At 37.4% G+C, this 20,431-nt stretch overlaps 3 protein-coding genes across 12 annotated transcripts; 2 read left to right on the top strand and 1 right to left on the bottom strand.

Annotated features, from left to right (window-relative positions):
• The first annotated feature begins 1,563 nt into the window (after window positions 1-1,563).
• On the top strand, window positions 1,564-4,024 carry LOC140802517 (protein translation factor SUI1 homolog). Of its 2 annotated transcripts, none has more exons than XM_073158050.1 (5): window positions 1,564-1,680; window positions 2,519-2,625; window positions 3,346-3,551; window positions 3,636-3,689; window positions 3,787-4,024. In XM_073158050.1, the coding sequence occupies exons 2-5, from the start codon at window positions 2,589-2,591 to the stop codon at window positions 3,829-3,831; spliced, it is 342 nt and encodes a 113-aa protein (XP_073014151.1). In that variant the 5' UTR covers window positions 1,564-1,680; window positions 2,519-2,588; the 3' UTR covers window positions 3,832-4,024. The 2 variants fall into 2 exon arrangements, with proteins under 2 accessions (XP_073014151.1, XP_073014152.1); XM_073158051.1 differs by lacking the exon at window positions 1,564-1,680 and adding an exon at window positions 1,748-1,803.
• A 576-nt stretch (window positions 4,025-4,600) lies between these two features.
• On the top strand, window positions 4,601-13,899 carry LOC140802502 (tRNA wybutosine-synthesizing protein 2/3/4). 8 transcript variants are annotated; one of them, XR_012111667.1, is made up of 11 exons: window positions 4,601-5,118; window positions 5,258-5,448; window positions 6,766-7,144; window positions 8,284-8,683; window positions 9,262-10,437; window positions 10,571-10,700; window positions 10,991-11,192; window positions 11,324-11,459; window positions 11,854-11,930; window positions 13,076-13,182; window positions 13,302-13,899. XR_012111667.1 is itself a non-coding variant. In XM_073158027.1 (11 exons), the coding sequence occupies exons 1-11, from the start codon at window positions 4,632-4,634 to the stop codon at window positions 13,400-13,402; spliced, it is 3,420 nt and encodes a 1,139-aa protein (XP_073014128.1). In that variant the 5' UTR covers window positions 4,601-4,631; the 3' UTR covers window positions 13,403-13,899. The 8 variants fall into 8 exon arrangements, 5 of the variants coding, with proteins under 5 accessions (XP_073014128.1, XP_073014133.1, XP_073014129.1 ...); XM_073158027.1 differs by having other exon boundaries at window positions 10,991-11,226; XR_012111668.1 differs by lacking the exon at window positions 13,076-13,182.
• A 296-nt stretch (window positions 13,900-14,195) lies between these two features.
• On the bottom strand, window positions 14,196-19,180 carry LOC140802507 (calcium-dependent protein kinase 2-like). 2 transcript variants are annotated; one of them, XM_073158038.1, is made up of 9 exons: window positions 18,818-19,180; window positions 17,858-18,714; window positions 15,914-16,057; window positions 15,616-15,768; window positions 15,398-15,513; window positions 15,156-15,323; window positions 14,953-15,080; window positions 14,762-14,861; window positions 14,196-14,685 (listed from the first exon to the last, which is right to left on the bottom strand). In XM_073158038.1, exons 2-9 carry the CDS (start codon window positions 18,621-18,623, stop codon window positions 14,611-14,613), a joined length of 1,650 nt encoding a protein of 549 aa, XP_073014139.1. In that variant the 5' UTR covers window positions 18,624-18,714; window positions 18,818-19,180; the 3' UTR covers window positions 14,196-14,610. The 2 variants fall into 2 exon arrangements, with proteins under 2 accessions (XP_073014139.1, XP_073014138.1); XM_073158037.1 differs by having other exon boundaries at window positions 14,953-15,323.
• Window positions 19,181-20,431: the final 1,251 nt, after the last annotated feature.

The following is a 20,431-nucleotide window of genomic DNA, read 5'->3' as shown; positions in this document are numbered from 1 at the left end:
CTTAACAAATATTGTAGATGCTGCTCGTTTGCTCACACCAATTTACTCGTATGGAGAAACTAGAAAGCTATTAGTTAGTGAAAATAGTTCCTCGTCTCGTGGCACTTTTTTCTGGGACTTATTTAACTGATGCTCCTCAAGGAAATTATATACTGCTTCATTCTGTTGCACTTGGCATAGTAGCTGATTTGGTATTGCACAGTCGTAATGAGGAAAACACACTACAAGTGGATTTGAACAAAACTCAATTGTAGTTACTAGGAAGTAGAGGTAAGTTGAAGGATGCGAGAAGGGAATTATAGAGCAGCAGCAGGCAAATTACTTGAAACCGAGGGTTAAGTTGAAAGATTCAGAATCAGTTTTTCACTTCCTCAAGGCACGGTCATTAAGTGCTGCGGCATATACTTATCGTCTTGTATCGACAGTCACGACCATTAAGTGCTGCGGCATGTATTTATCCTCTTGTATCGACGGTCACGACCATCATTGTGCTGGATGATTTCTTACAGTTTTAGATAGATAATTTTCTTTTTGTTATGCTTACTAATAATTCTCTGACCGGAGAAAAACATTGGTAAAGAAATCATCACCAAAGAACCCTAGTGTAAATAACTGAAATGCTTCTTTGAAAAGCCTACTGGGGCACACTTGTTCTTACCGAGAGGTAATTTCATATAAGCTTATGTGAATCTACTTATAAATGCAAAATGCTCTCTTTGAAATTGGAATACGATTCAACTCAGTGCTACCTGCATTATAAAACTTCTCCTTCACTAGAATTTGTACACCTTCCTCCAGTTTGCAAATTATTCTGATGAGTTCCAGATCGCTTCTCTTTGCTATGTTTCCTGTCCAATTTAGAGAGCAACAAAAGAGTTCTTCCCGGGTATTGCCTTTTAACCTTCTCTTTCCTGTGGTCTGGAGGTGGTGACTCTGTGAACATCCGTTGGAATGCGATCTCCTCAATAGAAAGTTCTTCAATCTTTTGCTGGATGATTCCTTGCAGTCTTGGATGGATAAGTTTCCCGAATAATTATACTTCTAATTTCCGGTATCGCAGATTTTTTACAAGCTTTGGCATTTTGCATATAACACCTAATAATTAAGCAGTTTTACCAAATTCCTTGCCAACGAGTGAAATGACACAAGAAAGATATTCCTATATAAGTTCTGACCGAATATTCCCCATTCGTCCATTGAATTAGAAAACTCCCCGCGAATCTGGAAACCTTCCACTAGTTCACCGCGCTCGTCGGTACTACTATTACCGCATAATTTGCTGAGGAAGGCCAACGAAGTAAGGAGGACGGCGGAGGACCCGACCCTGAGGAAGAAAACGAGCCAAAAAGCGAACGCGGATTTCCATTCCTTTCCTTTTTCTGGCGCAGTCACGTGCTCATAATTATTCGCCGCCACGTGTGCGGTCGCCATTAGTTATTCCTATTCCCATTTCCACTTCGGAAGACTTACCCCAAATCGAATAGAAAATGTCGACCGTCCAATGGATGATTGATTCTCGACCGTATGCGATCTTATGATGGACGGTGCTGATGTCGGGTAGATGGAATTTGCGTTCGGATTGGCGGTTCGTTTTGTCTATAAATAAATCAGAAGGAAGAGAACAAAGTAAACGCTTCCACCGCTTGGATTTGGGGAAAATCCTATCCGCCTCTAGAAAAGGTATATCTCTCTTCGTCCTCTCTTTAGTTTCTACTAATTAGGTCTTCATTTGTTGATCCCTTGCTCCCGGTTTCATCTGGGGAATATTTTCCGGTTCTCTTTGTCCATCTTTTGATGACTAGGGTTTGTTGTTCTTAGATCTATGATGATCTTTTGTTGATTGCGCTTAGCTTTATTTTTATGGTTTGGCTCATCCAGTGGTAAAAGATATCGTCTGATATGGCTATTAATTGGTTCTGTAACGTCGTTATCTTCGCAAACCGCCGATCTTATTGTGAGCTGGAAAAGAGAGGAACTTTGTGATTTTGAGCTCTATGCTGTTATAGCTGTTAAATTTTCTTGTCATTGGGGTCGAATAATTGTTGTTGGGACTTTTCCTTTCTGTGTCATATAGCTCATGTAGTAATCAAGGATTGTTTGATGATGAAGCTCAACAAATATATCTTTTATACACTAGAAAATATGAACCAAAAATTGCCAAATAGTTAACTGAAGAAAGATGAAAGACGTCTCCTTCACAAGTTCCAATCAATCAAAACAACAATACGACGTATAGTGGCCTGTATGCATAGGTCAATTCCATACGCAGATGCAGTCCATCTAAATCTAGTGCTTATGGTCCCATGTTCCATGTATGTTGTAGTGAACATTAGGTTATTCAGCTAAGCCATGGACAGGTATCGTTGCAGTTAGTTCGTGGCAATGCATGTCATGGCATATAATATTTTGCTGCTTAGTTATGTATACTAGTATAATTATGCAATCATTCATATTTAATTTTGAATTGTTTTTATTATTTGGTTTTTGATTATGGGTGTAATGATTACTTTTCATGCAGTTTTGTCATATTGAAACAAAAACAAAGAAAAAGTTCGGACAGTTTCAACACCTTTTAACAGCCAAAGTTCATGTCTGATCTCGACGTGCAGATTCCTACTGCCTTTGGTATGTTTCTTATTATAGTAATTGTTAATGTTCTTTTCATAATTTAATGGCATTACAGTATTTTCTTTTTCTTTCAATTAAATAGTTCGGTTACTTTTGGAGATGAAAATTATGTTTCGTGCTATCACTAATGGTTTCTCTAAGGGGCACTTTCCTTATAAAAAGGTCAAGGACAAAGTAGTTTCACTTCTTATCTAGGTCACGATGTCTAATTAACATTACATAAAAATCAAATACTAGAATGACGGTTCAACCTGTGCTTGGCCTTGCGAATGAGTAGTAGCATGGAACATATTAGTAAAATGGTCCGAGAAATGCACCACTTTATTTTGAAAGAAGACAACTCTCTTCTACATGCCTCTTAGGAAATACTTATTGTCCTACTTTTGCTTCAAAATATAAACTCACATGTTTGCCCCTCCACAAGGTCCTGCACAGCCACACATACACGTGTTTGTGCATCTGCACGATGCCAAGGTAACATAGTATCCTCTGGAACTTTTGACTGCTTATATGCCACTCTGATTGAGATGATCTATATATATATATATATATATATATATATATATATATATATATATATATGGTGTGAGCTTTTGTGTAGAGAACAGTCTTGTGTAGGTAGTAAATATTTGTACCAGCTTTGCCTGGTCCTTCAACTGCATTGTGTTAGCTCTATATAAAATTGAATGGCATTTTAATTATTTCCAACGTTGATAGACCCATTTGCTGAGGCAAATGCTGAGGATTCTGGTGCTGGGTCGAAGGAGTATGTGCATATCCGCATACAGCAGCGGAACGGAAGGAAGAGCCTGACAACTGTGCAGGGGCTGAAGAAAGAGTTCAGCTACAGCAAGATTCTGAAGGACCTCAAGAAGGAATTCTGCTGCAACGGCACTGTAGTCCAGGATCCGGAGCTGGGCCAGGTATGCATTAGTTACCGAGATATTGTCCTTTTTATTATATCTGCAACTAACTTGTATGCACTAATTAACCAACAATTCCCACAGGTTATTCAACTTCAAGGTGATCAACGTAAAAATGTCTCCACCTTCCTAGTTCAGGTACTTATACCCGGAAATTACATGTTTCTCCACGACCTGTCTTCCATTCATTTATTGAGATTGGTAGCTGATGCCTTTTTTTTTTTTCCTTTTACAGGCTGGCATTGTGAAGAAAGAGCATATCAAGATTCACGGTTTCTAAAGTCCATACAAATGCTTGCTTATTAGTATCATCCTCATATAGGAAGTTTTCGATTATTTGTACTAGCTGAATAACTGTGGGTGTAGGTTTTCCTGGTTTTAATGCAAGTTGTGTCCGCATTCGAGTGTGTACTAGATCTTTGAACATGGATTGTTTCCGATACTGCTTATCGAATAAGAAACTTGTTGCACTATATTCTATGCCCCATTTATTCTCTTTCATTTTGGTTATTCCAATTGTACTTCACTCTGGACACGGTTTTGTTATATTTTGGGGGAAGCAGAAAGTTTTCACAGCTTCCGAGTTGATAACAATTGTATGGTGATTCTTATTTTTGACCGGTATCGATTCTAATTTTAAATAATTATTATAAAAAAATTATACAATAATTTGATGGCTTAGTTTAATGGCTATAATATTTTGTCGGTAGTTAGACAGATTAGGATATCAGTAAAAGTTTTCAGCCTATATAGCCATCGGGCTCTGTAATTTTATTTTTTTAATAATTCTTGATTCTGGTTCGCAGTGCGAAGTATTGATAGTAAATAGTTTTCGTTCACTGCTGTGACATTGGTTGACATATTAGAGGTTTGGCACTCAACATTTAAAGATGATTTTTCGCCAAAAAATTATGGTAGAATCCGCATCCGAATTTGTTCCCGCCCACTTCTCAGCCCTAATATTTTACAAGGAGGCCCATGTCCGACTAATGTCCGGCCCGGTTGGGCCCTGAGACTTATAACTAGTAAAGAGTCCAACCCAGTAGAGTGGAGCAGAGGGTGGAGTAGTCATCACAAGAGATGGAGTTCCAGAAGCGGAAGGAGCAGACTCTGGCCGCCTTGTCGTCGCCTTCGCCGGACAAGTCTCCAAAAGGCGGCGTGGACGCGCCCATCGTGCCACTCCTCGAGGCCATCAACCGCCACCCCTCTTACTTCACCACCAGCTCCTGCTCCGGCCGCATCTCCATCCTCTGCCACCCCAACCCCAACCATAACCCTAGCCCCTCCACCCAAGAAGTTTCCAACGAAGAAAAAAGCAATAACAACAACAAGAAGACGACGACGAAGAAGAAAGCCGGGGGAGGCGGATGGGTCTTCGTCTCCCACGAACCCGCCGACCCGGACGCCGTCGTCGATATCCTCTTCAAGGGCCACCAAGATGAAACCTTGGTTGGAGGAGATCTCGTTTTCAGATTCGAGCCCCTGATCATAGCCGTTGATTGCCGTGATGCTGCCGCGGCGCAGGAACTTGTCTCGTCTGCCATCTCAAGCGGGTTTAGAGAGTCGGGTGAGTGAGGTCTCTTGGGGTTGTGCACGCCTACAGATACACTTCCTTTTTTTTTGTGCACATCTTCCCACATTTTTATTCGTTTTGTTGCACATTTTGATGACTTCGTTGCAAAAGTTAAGTTGTCGCTCTTGTTTAGGTATAACAAGTTTACGAAGACGCGTTATGGTTGCCATACGATGTTCTATTCGGTTAGAGGTGCCGCTAGGACAGCTTGGTAAAATTATAGTTTCACCTGATTATATTCGCTACCTAGTGAGAATTGCCAATGATAAAATGGAGGTGAACAAAAAGAGGGCAGATGGATTTCTTCGTGTTTTGCAAACGAAGGTAAAATATGTACTGCATACTCTTATTGTCTTGTTATTTAACATTATCATTTGCTCGTCTTGGTTATTATTTATGTAGGGCTATGTTGTGCTTGACGGTACCTTTCTTGTTTACAGCATCATTTTTCATTCCAAATTGTTATTTGCTAGTGTCCTGCGTCCCTTCTTTACATGTGAGACTGGCACATTTTGTTGTCCTTAGATCAGCTACAATGCCAAGTTACCAGAAGATCTATTTCTTTCATGATTTGTTTTAATTGACACACAATCTTTGAATAATCATGCACCAGTAAGTATGAGGCTTCATCTCCCAGTAAAGCTACGGAATTTTTACGAATATCTTAGCTAGTAAATAGGAGAACAAGTAATTCTTAATGACTAGATGCTAAGTGGGTGTGTCCACATGAAAATTAAGAAGTGAAGCAGCTGGAAAAATAAATAAAAGAAATAATAAATGAAATAAAGTCTAAACTAATTTGTAAACTGACAAAATAAAAGACTCGTATGTATCCGACGAATATAGAAAGCCATTAGACCCCATCAATTTGGAAAAGACGAGTTCCAGTCTGTTGCACATCTAAAATAATGTGCTTATTAACATGTTTGGTCCATCAATGCTTGCGACTTGGTAAGGTTTTATCAGGTGCATAATTAGTTGCATGTAGGATTTTTGAAAGGCTAGCTACCATAAAGCTCATTCTTTTCTTTTTTTCTTCGGAATAGTGGGAACATCATATAGCTCTTATATCTTTATTTTCTAGTGCTTTGCTTTCTGGAATTGCTTTACTGCTTTTATCTACAATTTCTTGACCAAATTCCCATGTGTGGAGTAAAATGACAGCATGATGATTCTTCCGTATGCCCATATGTCAAATTTGGTTCTCATGATTTATTTGTTCATTTCAAACGTAATTTTTTTAATTCTGAAATACAATCCCTTATTGTAAAATAATAGCTAAACATTATAATAGTCATATTTTAAAATAAAATTACTATTAATTAAAATTACATCTTATACCACACACTAACTTAATTATTAATTTACTCTTGATATCTATTCTATCAATATATTTTATATCAACAAAGATATTTATCATAATTTGATAAAGATAAAATATATATATTTTCATCTTTTTCTTCACTCTGTATCACTTTAAAGCTAATTATTATACTCTTATTGTAGAATACTAATAAACAAAAATAATTATTTCTGGAGCAAAGAACTTATTTTAAGAATAATTAACAGGAATCTATTCTATAATTGCCCTTATTCGTAAAGTGAATGAGGCATACTCATCAGCTCCAGTTGGAATTACAGAGTCTCCCAAAATCAGCAGAGGACATAACTCATTTGAATGAGAGACATGTGGCTCAGCTTACTGATGAAAAACTTTCTTTGGAGCTTGTACCGAAGCTTCCTGAGGGACACCTAGTATTGGTAGATGGAAATGATAAAGATAAGTGTGCTGACCAGCCAGCCGACATTTCGTCAGTGTTAAAGAATGGAAGTTTTGCTGTTAAGTGTTGTGGCCAAGATAATACCTTAGGCTTTGGCAAAGATGAAGGTGCTCTTTCATCTGCTGGATCTTCTGGAAATGACAAAGGTGCTGAGGATTTCAATAGTTCACTAAAAGCATCAAACTGTAAAGATGAAGTGGAAACTGGACCTGTAGAGGATACTGCATGTCATGCTTTAGGTAACATGAAAAGTACTTTTCTCAGTCTACTCATGTATATATTTTTGGGAAATAGTTTCAAAGATGTGTCGATTCCTGTTTTTAGTCTCTAAATTGTTGTTACTAGCAAAATTTCTATCGGTATTTTGGGTACATTCTTGATCTATGCTTACTGCAGACATTCATGATAAGAATTATAGTGGGCATATAGACCTTGTGCTTTCCTATGGTTTTTTTATTTGTTGAGATGGTTGTCACTTAGATATTAGTCATTGGAAAATTCTCCTTTATTTGTTTAAAAAAAGCCAATATAGCAGCTAATTTGGAGATCTAGCTTACTATTATGCCAAAAGAGACCTGATACCATGACAGGTTGATTGAAGAAGGCTTTAAATGTGTTACGAGAGACTTCTTGGGTCATTAGGTATCCTATTGTATATGATTAAGGAGATATCCTATTTGTATAATTTGTCGATTTACTTATATTGTAGCTGTTCATGGCATTAGTCACAGTTGGAATACAGCCTTTTATTTATGATTTGGAGTAGAGAGAATGCATGTCAAATCTCCTTGTTACTGTACATTCTGTTTCCAGCGCCTTGTGAAGTTGCTATTGTTATATTCACTTGCTTGGAAGAACCTCCCTTTTTTCCTTTTTAGCAGGATGTGAGGGTCCGAGTAAGATAATTTACAGGTTTATCTAGCTGCCTTGAATTTCTGTGCAAAGTTTGGTTATTACACTTTCTTTAATTAATTTTAAGAATTTGTAAAATATATAGATTTTGTTGCATGAACAAGAAAATGGAGAAGCTCTAGGTTTTTGACTGGAGGATCATAATTTGAACAGAACTGGTGCACGATAAAGTTGTGTAAAACTACAGCTATCATCAAAACGATTCTATTGGCCCTGAGAAATGAGAGCTTATCTATTCAGTATCGTACATCAGAACAGATGAATATGAGAGATACTCTATTTATGCAATTACTATAACTCAGCTGTTTTGCATCATAAGTTCTATTTTACCCATCTTCATAATAGGTTATCTGTTTTCTGTAGATTGAACTGCTAAATTTAAAATTATCCTCAATTTTTATGGTGCAATTGGATGATTAAAGTTAACTGCGTTTTTGCTATAGATTAAGTTGCAATTTATGAACAGAGTTATCAGGAATGTATAGGTGCTGTATTTCTGTTGCCTTATTGAAGATTACTGGTGAGCCAATTGAGAAGATATTTCTTTGGGGTCACTCTTCTTGTGCATTGAACAGCAGGGGAGAGAAGGAACTGTTAGTTTTTGGTGGTTTTGGAGGCATAGGACGGCATGCACGAAGGAACTATACTCTGATGCTTAATCCTCAATCTGGCTTATTAAGGGAAATGGATGCTAAGGGACCACCTTCGAAGCGCTTGGGCCATTCAGCAACAATTGTGGGGAACAATGTTTATGTTATTGGAGGAAGAACTGGTCCATCACAAATTCTTAATGATGTTTGGGTTCTACAGACTCCTGAAAGTAGATGGTTGCAGTTAGGATGCACTGGAGATTTGTTCAAACCTAGGTAACTAGCTAATGGGTGAAAACTAGATTCTCTTTATACCAAATAAAGTTTTCTGATTAATTGGATAGTCTAAAGTGAAATACAGTTATCTTACCCCTTTATTTGAATTTTTGTAGACCAACTTATCAAATCATTTTATATCATCTTTTCTTTCTGGTTAAACATGCCTGGAATTACTGTGATCAGGAAAGATGTGCTCAGTTTTGAAAGTTTTAGTAGTTAACTTTTTGATGTATTTTTTATTATTTAAGTTGCAGGAAATATTTAAGCATTAGTCTAAAGTAGTAGAATATCTTAATAGCAGGGAGAACAATATTCTGCTACATATTGACACTCTTTCTTTGATGTGCACATTTAATGAGTTTATATTTTACTTTGAAGTCTCCCTAAGTCAAAGTACTTCTCCTGCTGTGGATCCTTAAATAATCTCCAACTCTTGTTTTTTTGTCAAGTTAAACTGCAACAAGATGCCCCTTTAGAAGTCATAAAAGCATCTGTTACTGTTGCCCTGTTAACAAGATGCCCAGTTAATTATGCAAATCCATTTTCTTCTTTCTAAATTGTTATCTTATTTACAGGCACCGACATACTGCTGTTTCTGTAGGTTCGTATATATATGTGTTTGGTGGACTTAGTGGTGAAGTTATCTATAATTGCTTGAGTGTCCTGAATACTGAAACTTTACATTGGCATGAGGTTCGCATTGAAGGAGAATGGCCATGTGCTCGTCATTCACATTCTTCCGTGGCCTATGGGTCACAATTTTTTATGTTTGGTGGTCATGATGGTGAGAAGGCACTTGGTGACCTTCACAGTTTTGATATCAGAACATTACAGTGGAAAAAGGAGAAGACAACTGGGAAAGCTCCTTCTCCTAGATTTTCACATTCAATGTTCATTTATAAAACTTATCTTGGAATAATAGGTGGATGTCCTGTTAAACAACATTACCAAGATTTGGTTCTGCTGAACCTGCATCATCGTGTCTGGTTGCATGTCACTGTCGAATCTTTAAGTAAAAATCTCTGGGTTCGTAGCTCAACTGTTGTCATTGATGATGACCTTTTTGTTCTTGGTGGTGGGGCATCATGTTATGCATTTGGGACAAAATTTAATCAGCCAATGAAAATTAATCTGCAGTTTTTGGAGTCTGTACATGATCTATCATCTGATGAGGATAATAAGCCACTTGGAGAATGTAATAAGGTAAACCACAGTACAAGCTCAAAATACAATAAGAATTTACAGGGAAACACAGAGAGTTATAACTCAATTCCTGTGATTGATATGTCTGCTGGTGGAGATAGGCACTATACAGATGCTAAACAGCTTGTCTTACAACTTGAGAAAAAGTATGCTAAAGTAGCAAAGGATATTTTGAAAAAGTTTGGATGGTTGGATCTCACTAGGAAAGTTGTACCAAACCAAGATGGTTGTTTTATCAAGTTACCAATTAATACAACCTTTAAAGTCTTGTATCTGGATGAGCAACTCAACTCGAAAACTAAATTTGGTGATTTAGATCAATTTCATCAGCTTGGAGTGTTGTTTGAAAAAGAAATTGCAGTAGAGGATGTTCCTTGTTGCACAGCATTGAAAATTTTGTTGTCATGTGGTGGTTCATTACTAAATGATGATTTGTGCTGCAAGAAAAACCCCTCTAAATCTCCTCGAATCATGATGAGAGAATCGATCAGTCTTTTGCTGAAAACAAAGGGGATGCCTCTTCAACTATTGGAGCAACTGCCTACAAGGTGTCCTTTTCATCATATACTACTTTGACTTGTTTTTGAGAATATCTGTCTTTGATAATTTTCTTAGAGACAGGTCACTACTGCTTATATTGGTAAATCTTATTTTTTTTGTTTACAAGTTGTTGATACTCAGGTGGGAGCATCTTGGCGATATGGTTGTTCTTCCAAAGTCATCTTTTAAGGATGCCTTGTGGGACTCTGTCAGGGAGGAACTTTGGCCTATAGTTGCAAAATCACTTGGTGCTCAGCGTCTTGCTCGCCAAGTAAGTAATTGCTTAGCTTTCAACCTGGCAGCTGTCATCAAATATATCTTTGTCTGAGGTGTTTGTTCCATCATGTTAGATTCTTAGAGAACTGCCAAGTGCCAATGATATTCTAGGATGTAGACATTTTGATTACAGCTTTGTTGGGACTGTTAATTCTTAAGCTTAATGCCTGAATGCAGCTTACATGTAAAGTGAAATCTAAAATTGAAACATGTTCTTTCTTTCTGCATTGGCTTGTTTTTCTGATTGGTTTGGCTTATAAGATAATGTAATGGGCTTTCTTTCAGGGTAGAATCTTACCATCTGGGACAAGAGATAGCACCTTAGAACTTCTTGTTGGCGATAATGGCTGGGTTACTCATCAGGAAAATGGAATTCTATATTCACTTGATGCTACAAAATGCATGTTCTCTTCAGGAAACCGTTCAGAGAAGCTTCGCATGGCCCACCTAGATTGCACCAATGAGATTATTGTTGATTTATTTGCTGGTATTGGATATTTTGTGCTCCCGTTTCTTGTTAAGTACGTCATCCTTGTTTTTGGTATTTTTATGTTTCCAGTTCTCAGCAAATGTTAATTGTTCATAGTATTGAAAATCAATGATATGACTTATTCTCAGGGCTAATGCAAAACTAGTTTATGCTTGCGAGTGGAACTCCCATGCCTTAGAGGCTCTTGAGCATAATATAAATGCCAATTTTGTGGCAGATCGGTGTGTTATACTCAAAGGAGATAATCGTGTTATTGCACCCAAAGTAAGTATATTCTTTAGATATTTTCTCAGATTTTAATCAGTTATATCATATATGCCATATAAATTTTTAATCGCAAATCTGTTGCACGGCGCCTTTCTAGGTTGCGGAAATGTCATCTTCATATATGTTCTTAATATATCAGGGGCAATACTGGACACTCTCAGGTTGCATCAGCCTAGGTGGGCTTGTAGAAAATAGTATGGGTTCTTAGATCTAAGGTAGCTTTCAAATGGATGGCGTAAAAGGGGGGATGTATTACGTGGAGCTAATATTGCTGCCTGTTTGCTTTGACTGTCTGCCTAACGATTGTGCGGATGAATTGTCGTGATTAATCTAATTGTAGGACTAAGAGGTATAAAGATGTACTGACATTTACTTCTTGTGAAACTTTCAGGGAGTTGCTGATCGTGTTTGCCTTGGTCTCCTACCTTCAAGTGAATGTAGCTGGGTTACTGCTGTTAGAGCATTAAGGTAATAAATTCATCTGGTATCTACTATTTTTCTTCATTTTTCTTGTCTTCTGTTCGACAAATATCATTTGTGCATGTAGTTTCTCTGGCTTGTTGCTTTGATATTTTGGTGCACATGTGTTTTCTTTACCCGCTAAAAATATATTAATGGTCTTGAACGAAACTTGAAAGTGCAAACAATGGTTCATAACTTACAAATGTGCATATTTACTTGCAGTTGATTTCTCATATGGCCTATCATCTGCCCACAAATGTCTTTTAACACAAAGGAATGACCATTCATCAGATGTCTTATATTATAATGTTTATGTGGATTTTAAAACTTTTGCAGAATTAAATTTAGTGGAATTCGAGATAATAAGGCCACAACACATTTTATATCTGATAGAGGCTAGTTCATGTACATTCTTTTTGACTTGGAACAGATAAGGAGCACTACAACAGTGCTTTGGGTGTTTTACTTGACCGTACATCTGCTGTCATGAGTTAACAGTATGCAACAAGAATGCAACCCATAAGACTGTAACTAGAATTCTCTGCATTCCAAAAGATCTAACCTTGTGGAGATAACACTAGTGAAAGAATGAGGATAACACCTGAAAAATATAGCCGTGGACCAAAATAGGACTGAAGCCCAATAGTGGTCAAATTTATTTAGAATGGGTAGGTACATTAGGAGTAGGAAGATGTGGTTCCATGTGATATGCTTTGGGCTGGAATTTGGTTACCGACTTGCTGAGCATATAAGTTTTATGTTTTCCTTATTAAACAATAATGCCTCATTTGGTAGGTGCATGTCTCCCTTATTTTGCGAATTACCTCTCCTTTTTTTGTGAATTAACTCTCTTTTATTTGTAAATAGCAACCAAATGTCAATCTCTATCAAGAAATGTGTATAAGTCAATGTTTCTTTTGTGTTTAATTTTTTATTTGTGTTTAAGGCTAATACACTAACTAAATGAGACTTAAAACATTGACTTCAGGAGACAATGGAAATGCATTTATTATGTGTAGACTGTTAGTTCATATAATGCATCAGTCTTATGTTCTATTTATGGTGGTCTAGGTCACAACAATGCAGAGCTTTTTGATGTTTAATTCCAGCAAACAGTGACACAAACATAACTTTCTCTCATATTTTCGTAGGGTGGGAGGGGGCATATTGCATGTACATGGTAATGTCAATGATTCAGAAGAGTCATCGTGGATAGATTACGTTGTAAGATCCATCAGTGGCATCTCAGAATCTGAAGGTATCATGTGATCTTAATGTAGTTGTTGTAGGCTAAATTTTCTATCTAGGGAAGTGAAGCAATTTTTTTTTTGACTGTGTAGTGAAGCAATTGATTTCATTGGGCCTTTTACATTTCAGGCTTATTGTGGGATGTTTCAGTACAACACTTGGAGCGTGTAAAGTGGTATGGACCTCACATTCGTCACCTAGTTGCTGATGTGAGGTGCAAGCAATTATAAGAACCACAATTTTGCTGAGGTACTTGTTCATGCCCACTGTGGGGAGGTGAAAGCTTATCGGTAGCTCAAGTGGTTGCATCATAGTGGCAGACCTTCAATCTGTTGGCTGATAGAGAAGCCTAAAACCCAACTATAGCACGTTGCAAAGGTGCATGGTGTTTGTGGGAGATGATTCTGATATGGGCGGGCTTAGCTTTGGGTCCCTCATACAGAGTTGCATCTCAACAGGCACTTGGTCTCAGCAAGAATTAGACCCACTCGTGTTTATCTAAATTATGTTAAATAAGATTTCAGACTAAATGCAAATGTCAAATCTGATATTTTTGTGCAAGAGATTTGAATTTGTTAGCTCGTAGTTTCTGAGACCTATTTAACAATTAGATGTTGGAGAAACAATTTTGTCACGTTTGAAGATGGAAGAGCATTATGCTTGTTCCAACATCAATTTAAATATTGATGGACAATACTGTGAATTGAGTTGATCTTTCTGTCCCAAATGCTAATGTCGATGTGGTATGCATAATATAAACTTTGCACTGTTGTTTGCTTTATATGCATGAGGATGCAAATCAGATATTAGGAATGCCTATATCTTGTTTGTGTGCACCATTGTAAAGCTAACAGCTATGCTGCTCAACATATAGCAGATCCAGAATACACGGATGCTAAGCTAGTCAAGTCTTTATTGGTTTCCATCTTATAATGTTATTTTTTTATGTGAAAAGGCAAGCAAATTTGAGGAGATTTCAAGTATCTACTAGTAACAATCGAATCTGATTGAAGATCTCAATAATTATGTCTATATGCCGAACGGAGTAACTTATTGATCCAAACAAGTATCTTACAACTTTGTCCCCGTAGAGCAGCTTATTCAGACAAAGAAATATCTTACAACTTTGTTGCAACTCCTTTAAAGATGAAAGAAAGAACTTCACACGAAGATGGAAAGTCTAAAAGCAATGAAGCAGAGAACATCCATTTCCCTGAGGTTGTTCTTGCGCAAGAAAAACTCACAATATTAGCAGCAGCATACAAATATAGCATACGAAGCAGAGCCGTTATTTTTGCCGTTCTCTTTAGTGGACAAACTCTCATTAGGATAGATGCTCTTCCTAAATGTGATGCTAGGCACGGTCAACAGGACAGAGTAAAAGAATGCTTCAGGTTTGTCCAACTGTAGATGGTGATGTAACTCTTTCAATCGGAGGCTACATAAGCTTAACTGGTTGTTGGATACCACCTCTCATCATTGCACAAAATTCCTCGTAATTAATCCTTCCATCCTATAGCCAGTGAAGCAAACAGTAAGGAGACAATGTATGAAAATCTTAACTAAATATGTGATCATAAGTAGCTTACATTGTCCGTATCAACTTCTGATATTATCTCCTTGATGGTGGTAGCATCACCCATTCCATGGTCTATCAAGGCTGACTCAAGTTCATCTCTAGTAATGTAGCTGTCGAAGAAGTTTGAAAGTTAAACTAGTCCATGGATAAATTGATTGATCAAAACCAATACAAAACTTTTGTAGGTAAACAACTACTCACCCACTGTTATCTGCATCAAAGTACTGGAAAGCTTTATACAAGTGCTCATCTCTTTCTAGTCTGTGTCGGTGCATTGTGGCTGTGATGAACTCGATGCAGTCGATGGTTCCATTCCCATCCACATCAGCCTGGAAGTTACAAAAAGAGAAGCCTAAGGAAATGGGTAGATGGAAGCAATATATTTGTATTGATAAATTTCTTACAGCTTCCATCAACTGCTTTATTTCAGCTTCAGAGAGCTTTGATCCAAGTCGGGCCAAACCCGTTTTCAGTTCTTCATACGTAATGGATCCACTATTGTCAGTGTCAATATTGGTGAACATCTGTTTCAGACCTTTCATTTCTTCTTCATTAAGATTTTCAGCAATGACCTAGAACCAGTTTAGAATCATAGTATTATAATAAGAACATGGTGACGAAATATAGTGAAGATTTAGTGGCCAACCTTTAGAGCCATCTGTTTGAGCTTGTTCATTGCTCTGAATTGCTTCATCCTAGTAAGAACTGCGCTGTCTATAGGTCTATCAGATGCCTCGCCACCTTCTTTAAGCCATGGATGTTCTGATTAGTGAAACAAGTCAATCATTTCAGTTTGACATGCAAACTATAATAGTACATAATTAATCTGCCAAAATAGAGGAGACATTTGTTTAAGATACACACGTAGAACTTGGGCTGAAGTAATTCTCTTCTTAGGATCCTGTGTCAGCATCTTCCTTACTAGATCTTTAGCACCATGTGATATTGTCGGCCATGGTGAACTTTCAAAGTCAATTTCTCCTTGCAAGATGGCATCAAATATTCCTTTCTCGTTTTCTGTAAAGAAATACACCCCCGTTCAAGAAAACAAAGTAAAATATGAGAAGAAGTCCAATGAATCAATTGATCTGTATCCAATGTTAGCAGATAAAATAAAGTCTCTTGGATATGAATATATGATTGATATGCAAGATATCCATACCAGCCCAGAATGGAGGCACACCACTGAGAAGTATATACAAAATAACACCGGCACTCCAGATATCTATTTCTTTTCCATAACTCCGTCGTAGAACTTCAGGAGCGACATAATAAGCGCTTCCAACTATATCTCTATAAACTTTTCCTGGAGGATTATAGCAGACAAGTAAGCATAATTTGATTAGAGTTCAACAACATAACAAGATGAAGATGTAGCAAAACTTTGCTTACAGATATAGGAAATAAATGTACACAATAATGAATAATTTACCATTACTAAAGTTCAAGGTCTATACCATCTGTACCAATTTGTATAATGTTAATTTCTAACAAGCCAAAAAGGTCTATCCACAATATTTCCAGCAGAGCTCATATAAACACTATTTTGTTGATAACCATCTCAGCAGAGAAAAAGGTAACCCGTCTTACGGTGAAAACTTCTCAAGCAACCGATTGACCTATGAAGAAAATTATAAATGCACTAAGACATTCTGTTGTAGAATACAACGTACAATGGTCAAAGTTATGCTTTAGAAGAGAAAGGAAAGATAACTTAGAAGGACAAAAGGAGGATATTGTAGAAATATTTGTAGCATTATTATTATATTAAGTTAATTATTATAGAGTTTGTATACAAAAAGGAACCAATATGTCAAAGTTCCTTAAAGGTGAAATTATTTTGACTAAAATTTGCAATAACTTGAAATACCAAATAAAACCTGATGATAATAGTACCATGAGGCAATAGTTTCGAAAGAACTAGAACTATAGTGCATGTATTTGAATAATGGGTAGCCCTACTCATTGGCCATCAGACTGCCTAGCTGAGGCCTCAGGTACATTATTTGAGCCAAGATGTGCATTTGACAGCTACCATACCATACTAGACTACATATATATTGAATTGACACAGTTTAGGGTGACATGACCTAGCATCATAGCCAATGAGCAACTTGCCCTCCTCTGGCACCACCATCACCGAATAAGCTCTTCAACTCAAACAGTACTCATATTATCTCTTTAACTCATAAACTCCAAAGAGAATCACATTTTATTTTCTTGTGTTTTCAATTGATAGTCCAACAAAACCTTAATCAGATAGTAAAGAAACAGCAATTCTTGATGAGCTAAGAATTTAGACAATCAAAATATAAATACCAATGCATGATACTTTTTTCTTATACTGAATATAGTTTTCTTGTAGAATGTAGTTTAGAGTGTAATGGTGATGCAATCATCTACTATTTTATCAGTTTGCCACTGTATAGTTATGACAGAAGACACAGAACAAAGTATCCAGTGTAAGCCACAACCACATCAATTAATACAAATGTTTCCCTATAGGAAAATAAGTGTCAGGTTCTGCAAGCAGTCTTGTTTTCATAGATTCATAATTCTTTGATCCCTTATTCATAATCAAACTGCTTACCAGCTCTTCAGAGTGTAATACCAAAGTTTTAACAATCAAAAGAGCTTCAACTTGTTAACCAAAAGGGAAAATTATAAAAGTTATCCAGAAAATGATAATAAAGCATGGGAACTCATTGCATTTGTAATATGCTGTTTTCAAATTGTTCGACCAAATGTGTAGTAATTTACTTTAGTCATAGGTAGATATGTGTAATGCCCTGGATTGATCTAACATTCTGCAGACTAAGAAGATGCGATTCCTTTTCAAGAAATCTAGAACTTTAACATAATTGTCTATCTTAACCATCTTAACCGTATGTAAAAAAGGACCGAGAATTATCTACTTGTTAATCGATGGAGACAAAAGCTTTTCCCGTCTTTATTAACCCAGTAGACAATTATTTACCGAAAGCTATGCAGCAGAGCAATGCATAATAAGTGGGGCAGCTAGATAACACAACTGTGACCAACTTGAAGCAATAACTATGTGCTGCATGAAATCTTGTGGTCACGTTGACCAAGGAAACATTATTACCTTCCTCAATGAAAACCGAGAGACCAAAATCAGTAGCTTTCAGCATTGCATTTTCAGACTTAGTCGCCAGCAAGAAGTTTTCTGGCTTGAGATCCCGATGCATCACCCCCATGAAATGGCAAATGTTCACCACATTGACAATCGCACGGCACATAGAAGCAGCAGCGCGCTCAGAGTACTGCCCCTTTGCGATGATCCGATCAAACAGCTCCCCTCCGGCGCAAAGCTCCATAACAAGATTCACGGAGTTCTTGTCCTCGTAGACCCCTTTGAATTCCACGATGTTCGCTTGCCCAGACAAGTGCTGCATGATATTGATCTCCCGCTTGACATCCTCACGGTCATTCTTGTTGACAAGCTTACGCTTGGAGATGGACTTACAAGCATACTGCTGGCCAGTAGAGATCTCAATGCAGAGGTAGGTAACGCCGAATTGGCCTCGGCCAAGCTCTTTGCCGAGGGTGTAGAAGGATCTAACATCCTCAAAAGGCTTCCCAAGGATGGTATCTGGGGCATGAACAGGTTTTGGGGGGGCCGGGACAGGGGAGGAGGTTGGAAGGGAAGTCTTCGCGGGGGGAGGGGGAGTGTGGTGGATCTCGGGCCGCGGTGGCGGCGGCGGCTGAGCTTGGTGGTCGAAGGGAAGAAGGGGAGGAGGGGAGGGTTTGGGTTGTTGTTGTTGTTGTTGGGGTCTTACTGGCATCTGGTAGGGATGCCCATTAGCTCCACCATGAGCCGATGCCTTCTCTTTACCACAGCACTGACCCATGTCTTACCAAAAAGAGAAGAAAAAAACTCGTCTTTTCCTCTCAATTCAAAAATCTACCAATCTAACAAGATAGAGAAAACCCAAATCGCAACTGCAAAAAAAAAAAAAAGAAACCCAAGAAGAACTACATCAGCAGCAAGAAGAGAAAACAGACAAAAAAAGAAAAAGATTCAGGGAGACAAATAAAATAATACCCAAGTGGAGTTCTAAGATTTAGAGTTTCTGCACCAAAGCCAATCTGAAAGTCGACTCTTTTGGACCAATATAGATGGGATTCCGCAAGAGTCTTCGGATTGCTCGAAGAAAAGAGTAGAATTCTCGTAGTGATACTATAGAAATTGAGGAGAATTAGAAATCTTGGCAGGTTCTACAAACTTTAGTAGAGGACATAGAAGAGGAAATTAAGATACATAATGGAGACGACGACGCGGAGGACGACAAATCAAACTATTATCAAATTATCGCCGCTTAATCGTGATTGCAACTAATCCGAAGCAGGCTTGAAGTTTCCTACTTCGTGCGCTGTTCTTTTTTCCTTTAAAAAATAAAAAAAATCCTCCTATTTCTTTAGATTGAGGTTTATGGAAACCTCAACTAACACCAACTTCACGTCTTCACTTTTAAGTTAGGACTACAAAAAGGAGTGGATATAAAGCAAGCAGGGTGAACATATCATCAAGTTGCCAATATTTACTAGATCAAAGACCTATTAAAAGAATATTTGGGAGGCATATTTAAACGCAACAAAGAAGTTGAAATTAGATGTATATCCTTTTCATATTTGCGCGTGTATAACATATTATAATCCCTCTTGCGTTTTAATTAATCATTATCTAATGACAATAAACACGGTTAAACGAATCGTATTTTAATTAAACAAAAATTTAATAATCCCGTGGACTGATATAGGTTAAACAAGGGAACTAGTTCATAATTCATAGATTAAAAATAGACTGCTGGAGATAAATTTCGTAAAAATAGGCAACGTATGGATGAATTTTAACGTGTCGTTAGCTCGTGAATCACGTTCCTTGATATGAAAATGGGCACGTGGGCAGCACTATTGGAGATAGTAGGGGTATAATTTATAAAGGAGGCGCTCAGGTTCGGTCCGAGCCAGGCTCGACTGAGTTGAACCCAAACCCGAGCTCGAGTCTAAGCCGGCTCGTCCCGATACAACTCAATTTTTTTAAAAATATTATATATAAATATATTTATTAGTATTAGATCTTTGATCTAAAAATAGACTCGACTTAAAAATAGCTTAGTTTCGAACCGAATCTAAATTAGAATCCATTTACACCCTAGAAAATATTGTAATCAATTCTAATTTAAGCTTATTCTAATATTCTAGCCCTCACTATATAGTAATACATAATTTTTGGGTTTTCTTTAAACAAAAATCCTTAAGACTAATTCATTATGAGATAATACCAAAGTAGTAATCCCATTCTAGAGGATGGTTCAATTCCAGTTTTACAAGAGGGTGTGCTAAAAAGCCAACCTAACCAAAATGTGAGCTTCTCTACATATTGTTGCGACTACTCGTGTAGCATATCCAAAGAAAGGGAAAGGACGCTATTTGTTCATTGCATTCCTGGACAAGCGCAAAGATGACCAACCAACTCTAGTAGAGTTGCTAGGTAATTTCTTCGTAATCAAGGTGGTCATCAGTTTGACTATAATCCTAAACAATATTGTGAAAAATTGTTTGGTGGTTTGGTGGCTAGTTCGATTCGATTGATAGCTCAACAGTGTGGTTATCTTGAAGAAACAACTTGGCAACATGTATTAGCGGCGTTTAGTTC

Source organism: Typha latifolia, unplaced genomic scaffold (assembly GCF_019914945.1).
Source record: "Typha latifolia isolate L0001 unplaced genomic scaffold, TyphaL0001v2 contig_23, whole genome shotgun sequence".
Classification (NCBI taxonomy): domain Eukaryota; kingdom Viridiplantae; phylum Streptophyta; class Magnoliopsida; order Poales; family Typhaceae; genus Typha; species Typha latifolia.
Note: the sequence above shows the minus strand (reverse complement) of the source record. Positions and strands in the feature narration are given on the sequence as shown.

Bases quoted from the DNA above. Each gene is read 5' to 3' on its own strand.
- LOC140802517 (XM_073158050.1), top strand. From the start codon at position 2,589: ATGTCTGATCTCGACGTGCAGATTCCTACTGCCTTTG. The intron at 2,626-3,345 runs GTATGTTTCTTA...CAACGTTGATAG, and splicing joins GCAGATTCCTACTGCCTTTG to ACCCATTTGCTGAGGCAAAT. The intron at 3,552-3,635 runs GTATGCATTAGT...CAATTCCCACAG, and splicing joins AGGATCCGGAGCTGGGCCAG to GTTATTCAACTTCAAGGTGA.
- LOC140802502 (XM_073158027.1), top strand. From the start codon at position 4,632: ATGGAGTTCCAGAAGCGGAAGGAGCAGACTCTGGCCGCCTTGTCGTCG. The intron at 5,119-5,257 runs GTGAGTGAGGTC...GCTCTTGTTTAG, and splicing joins AAGCGGGTTTAGAGAGTCGG to GTATAACAAGTTTACGAAGA. The intron at 7,145-8,283 runs GTAACATGAAAA...ATTTATGAACAG, and splicing joins TACTGCATGTCATGCTTTAG to AGTTATCAGGAATGTATAGG.
- LOC140802507 (XM_073158037.1), bottom strand. From the start codon at position 18,623: ATGGGTCAGTGCTGTGGTAAAGAGAAGGCATCGGCTCATGGTGGAGCT. The intron at 15,514-15,615 runs GTGTGTATCTTA...TTCACTAATCAG, and splicing joins TACTTCAGCCCAAGTTCTAC to AACATCCATGGCTTAAAGAA. The intron at 14,686-14,761 runs GTAAGCTACTTA...CACTGGCTATAG, and splicing joins CAGAAGTTGATACGGACAAT to GATGGAAGGATTAATTACGA.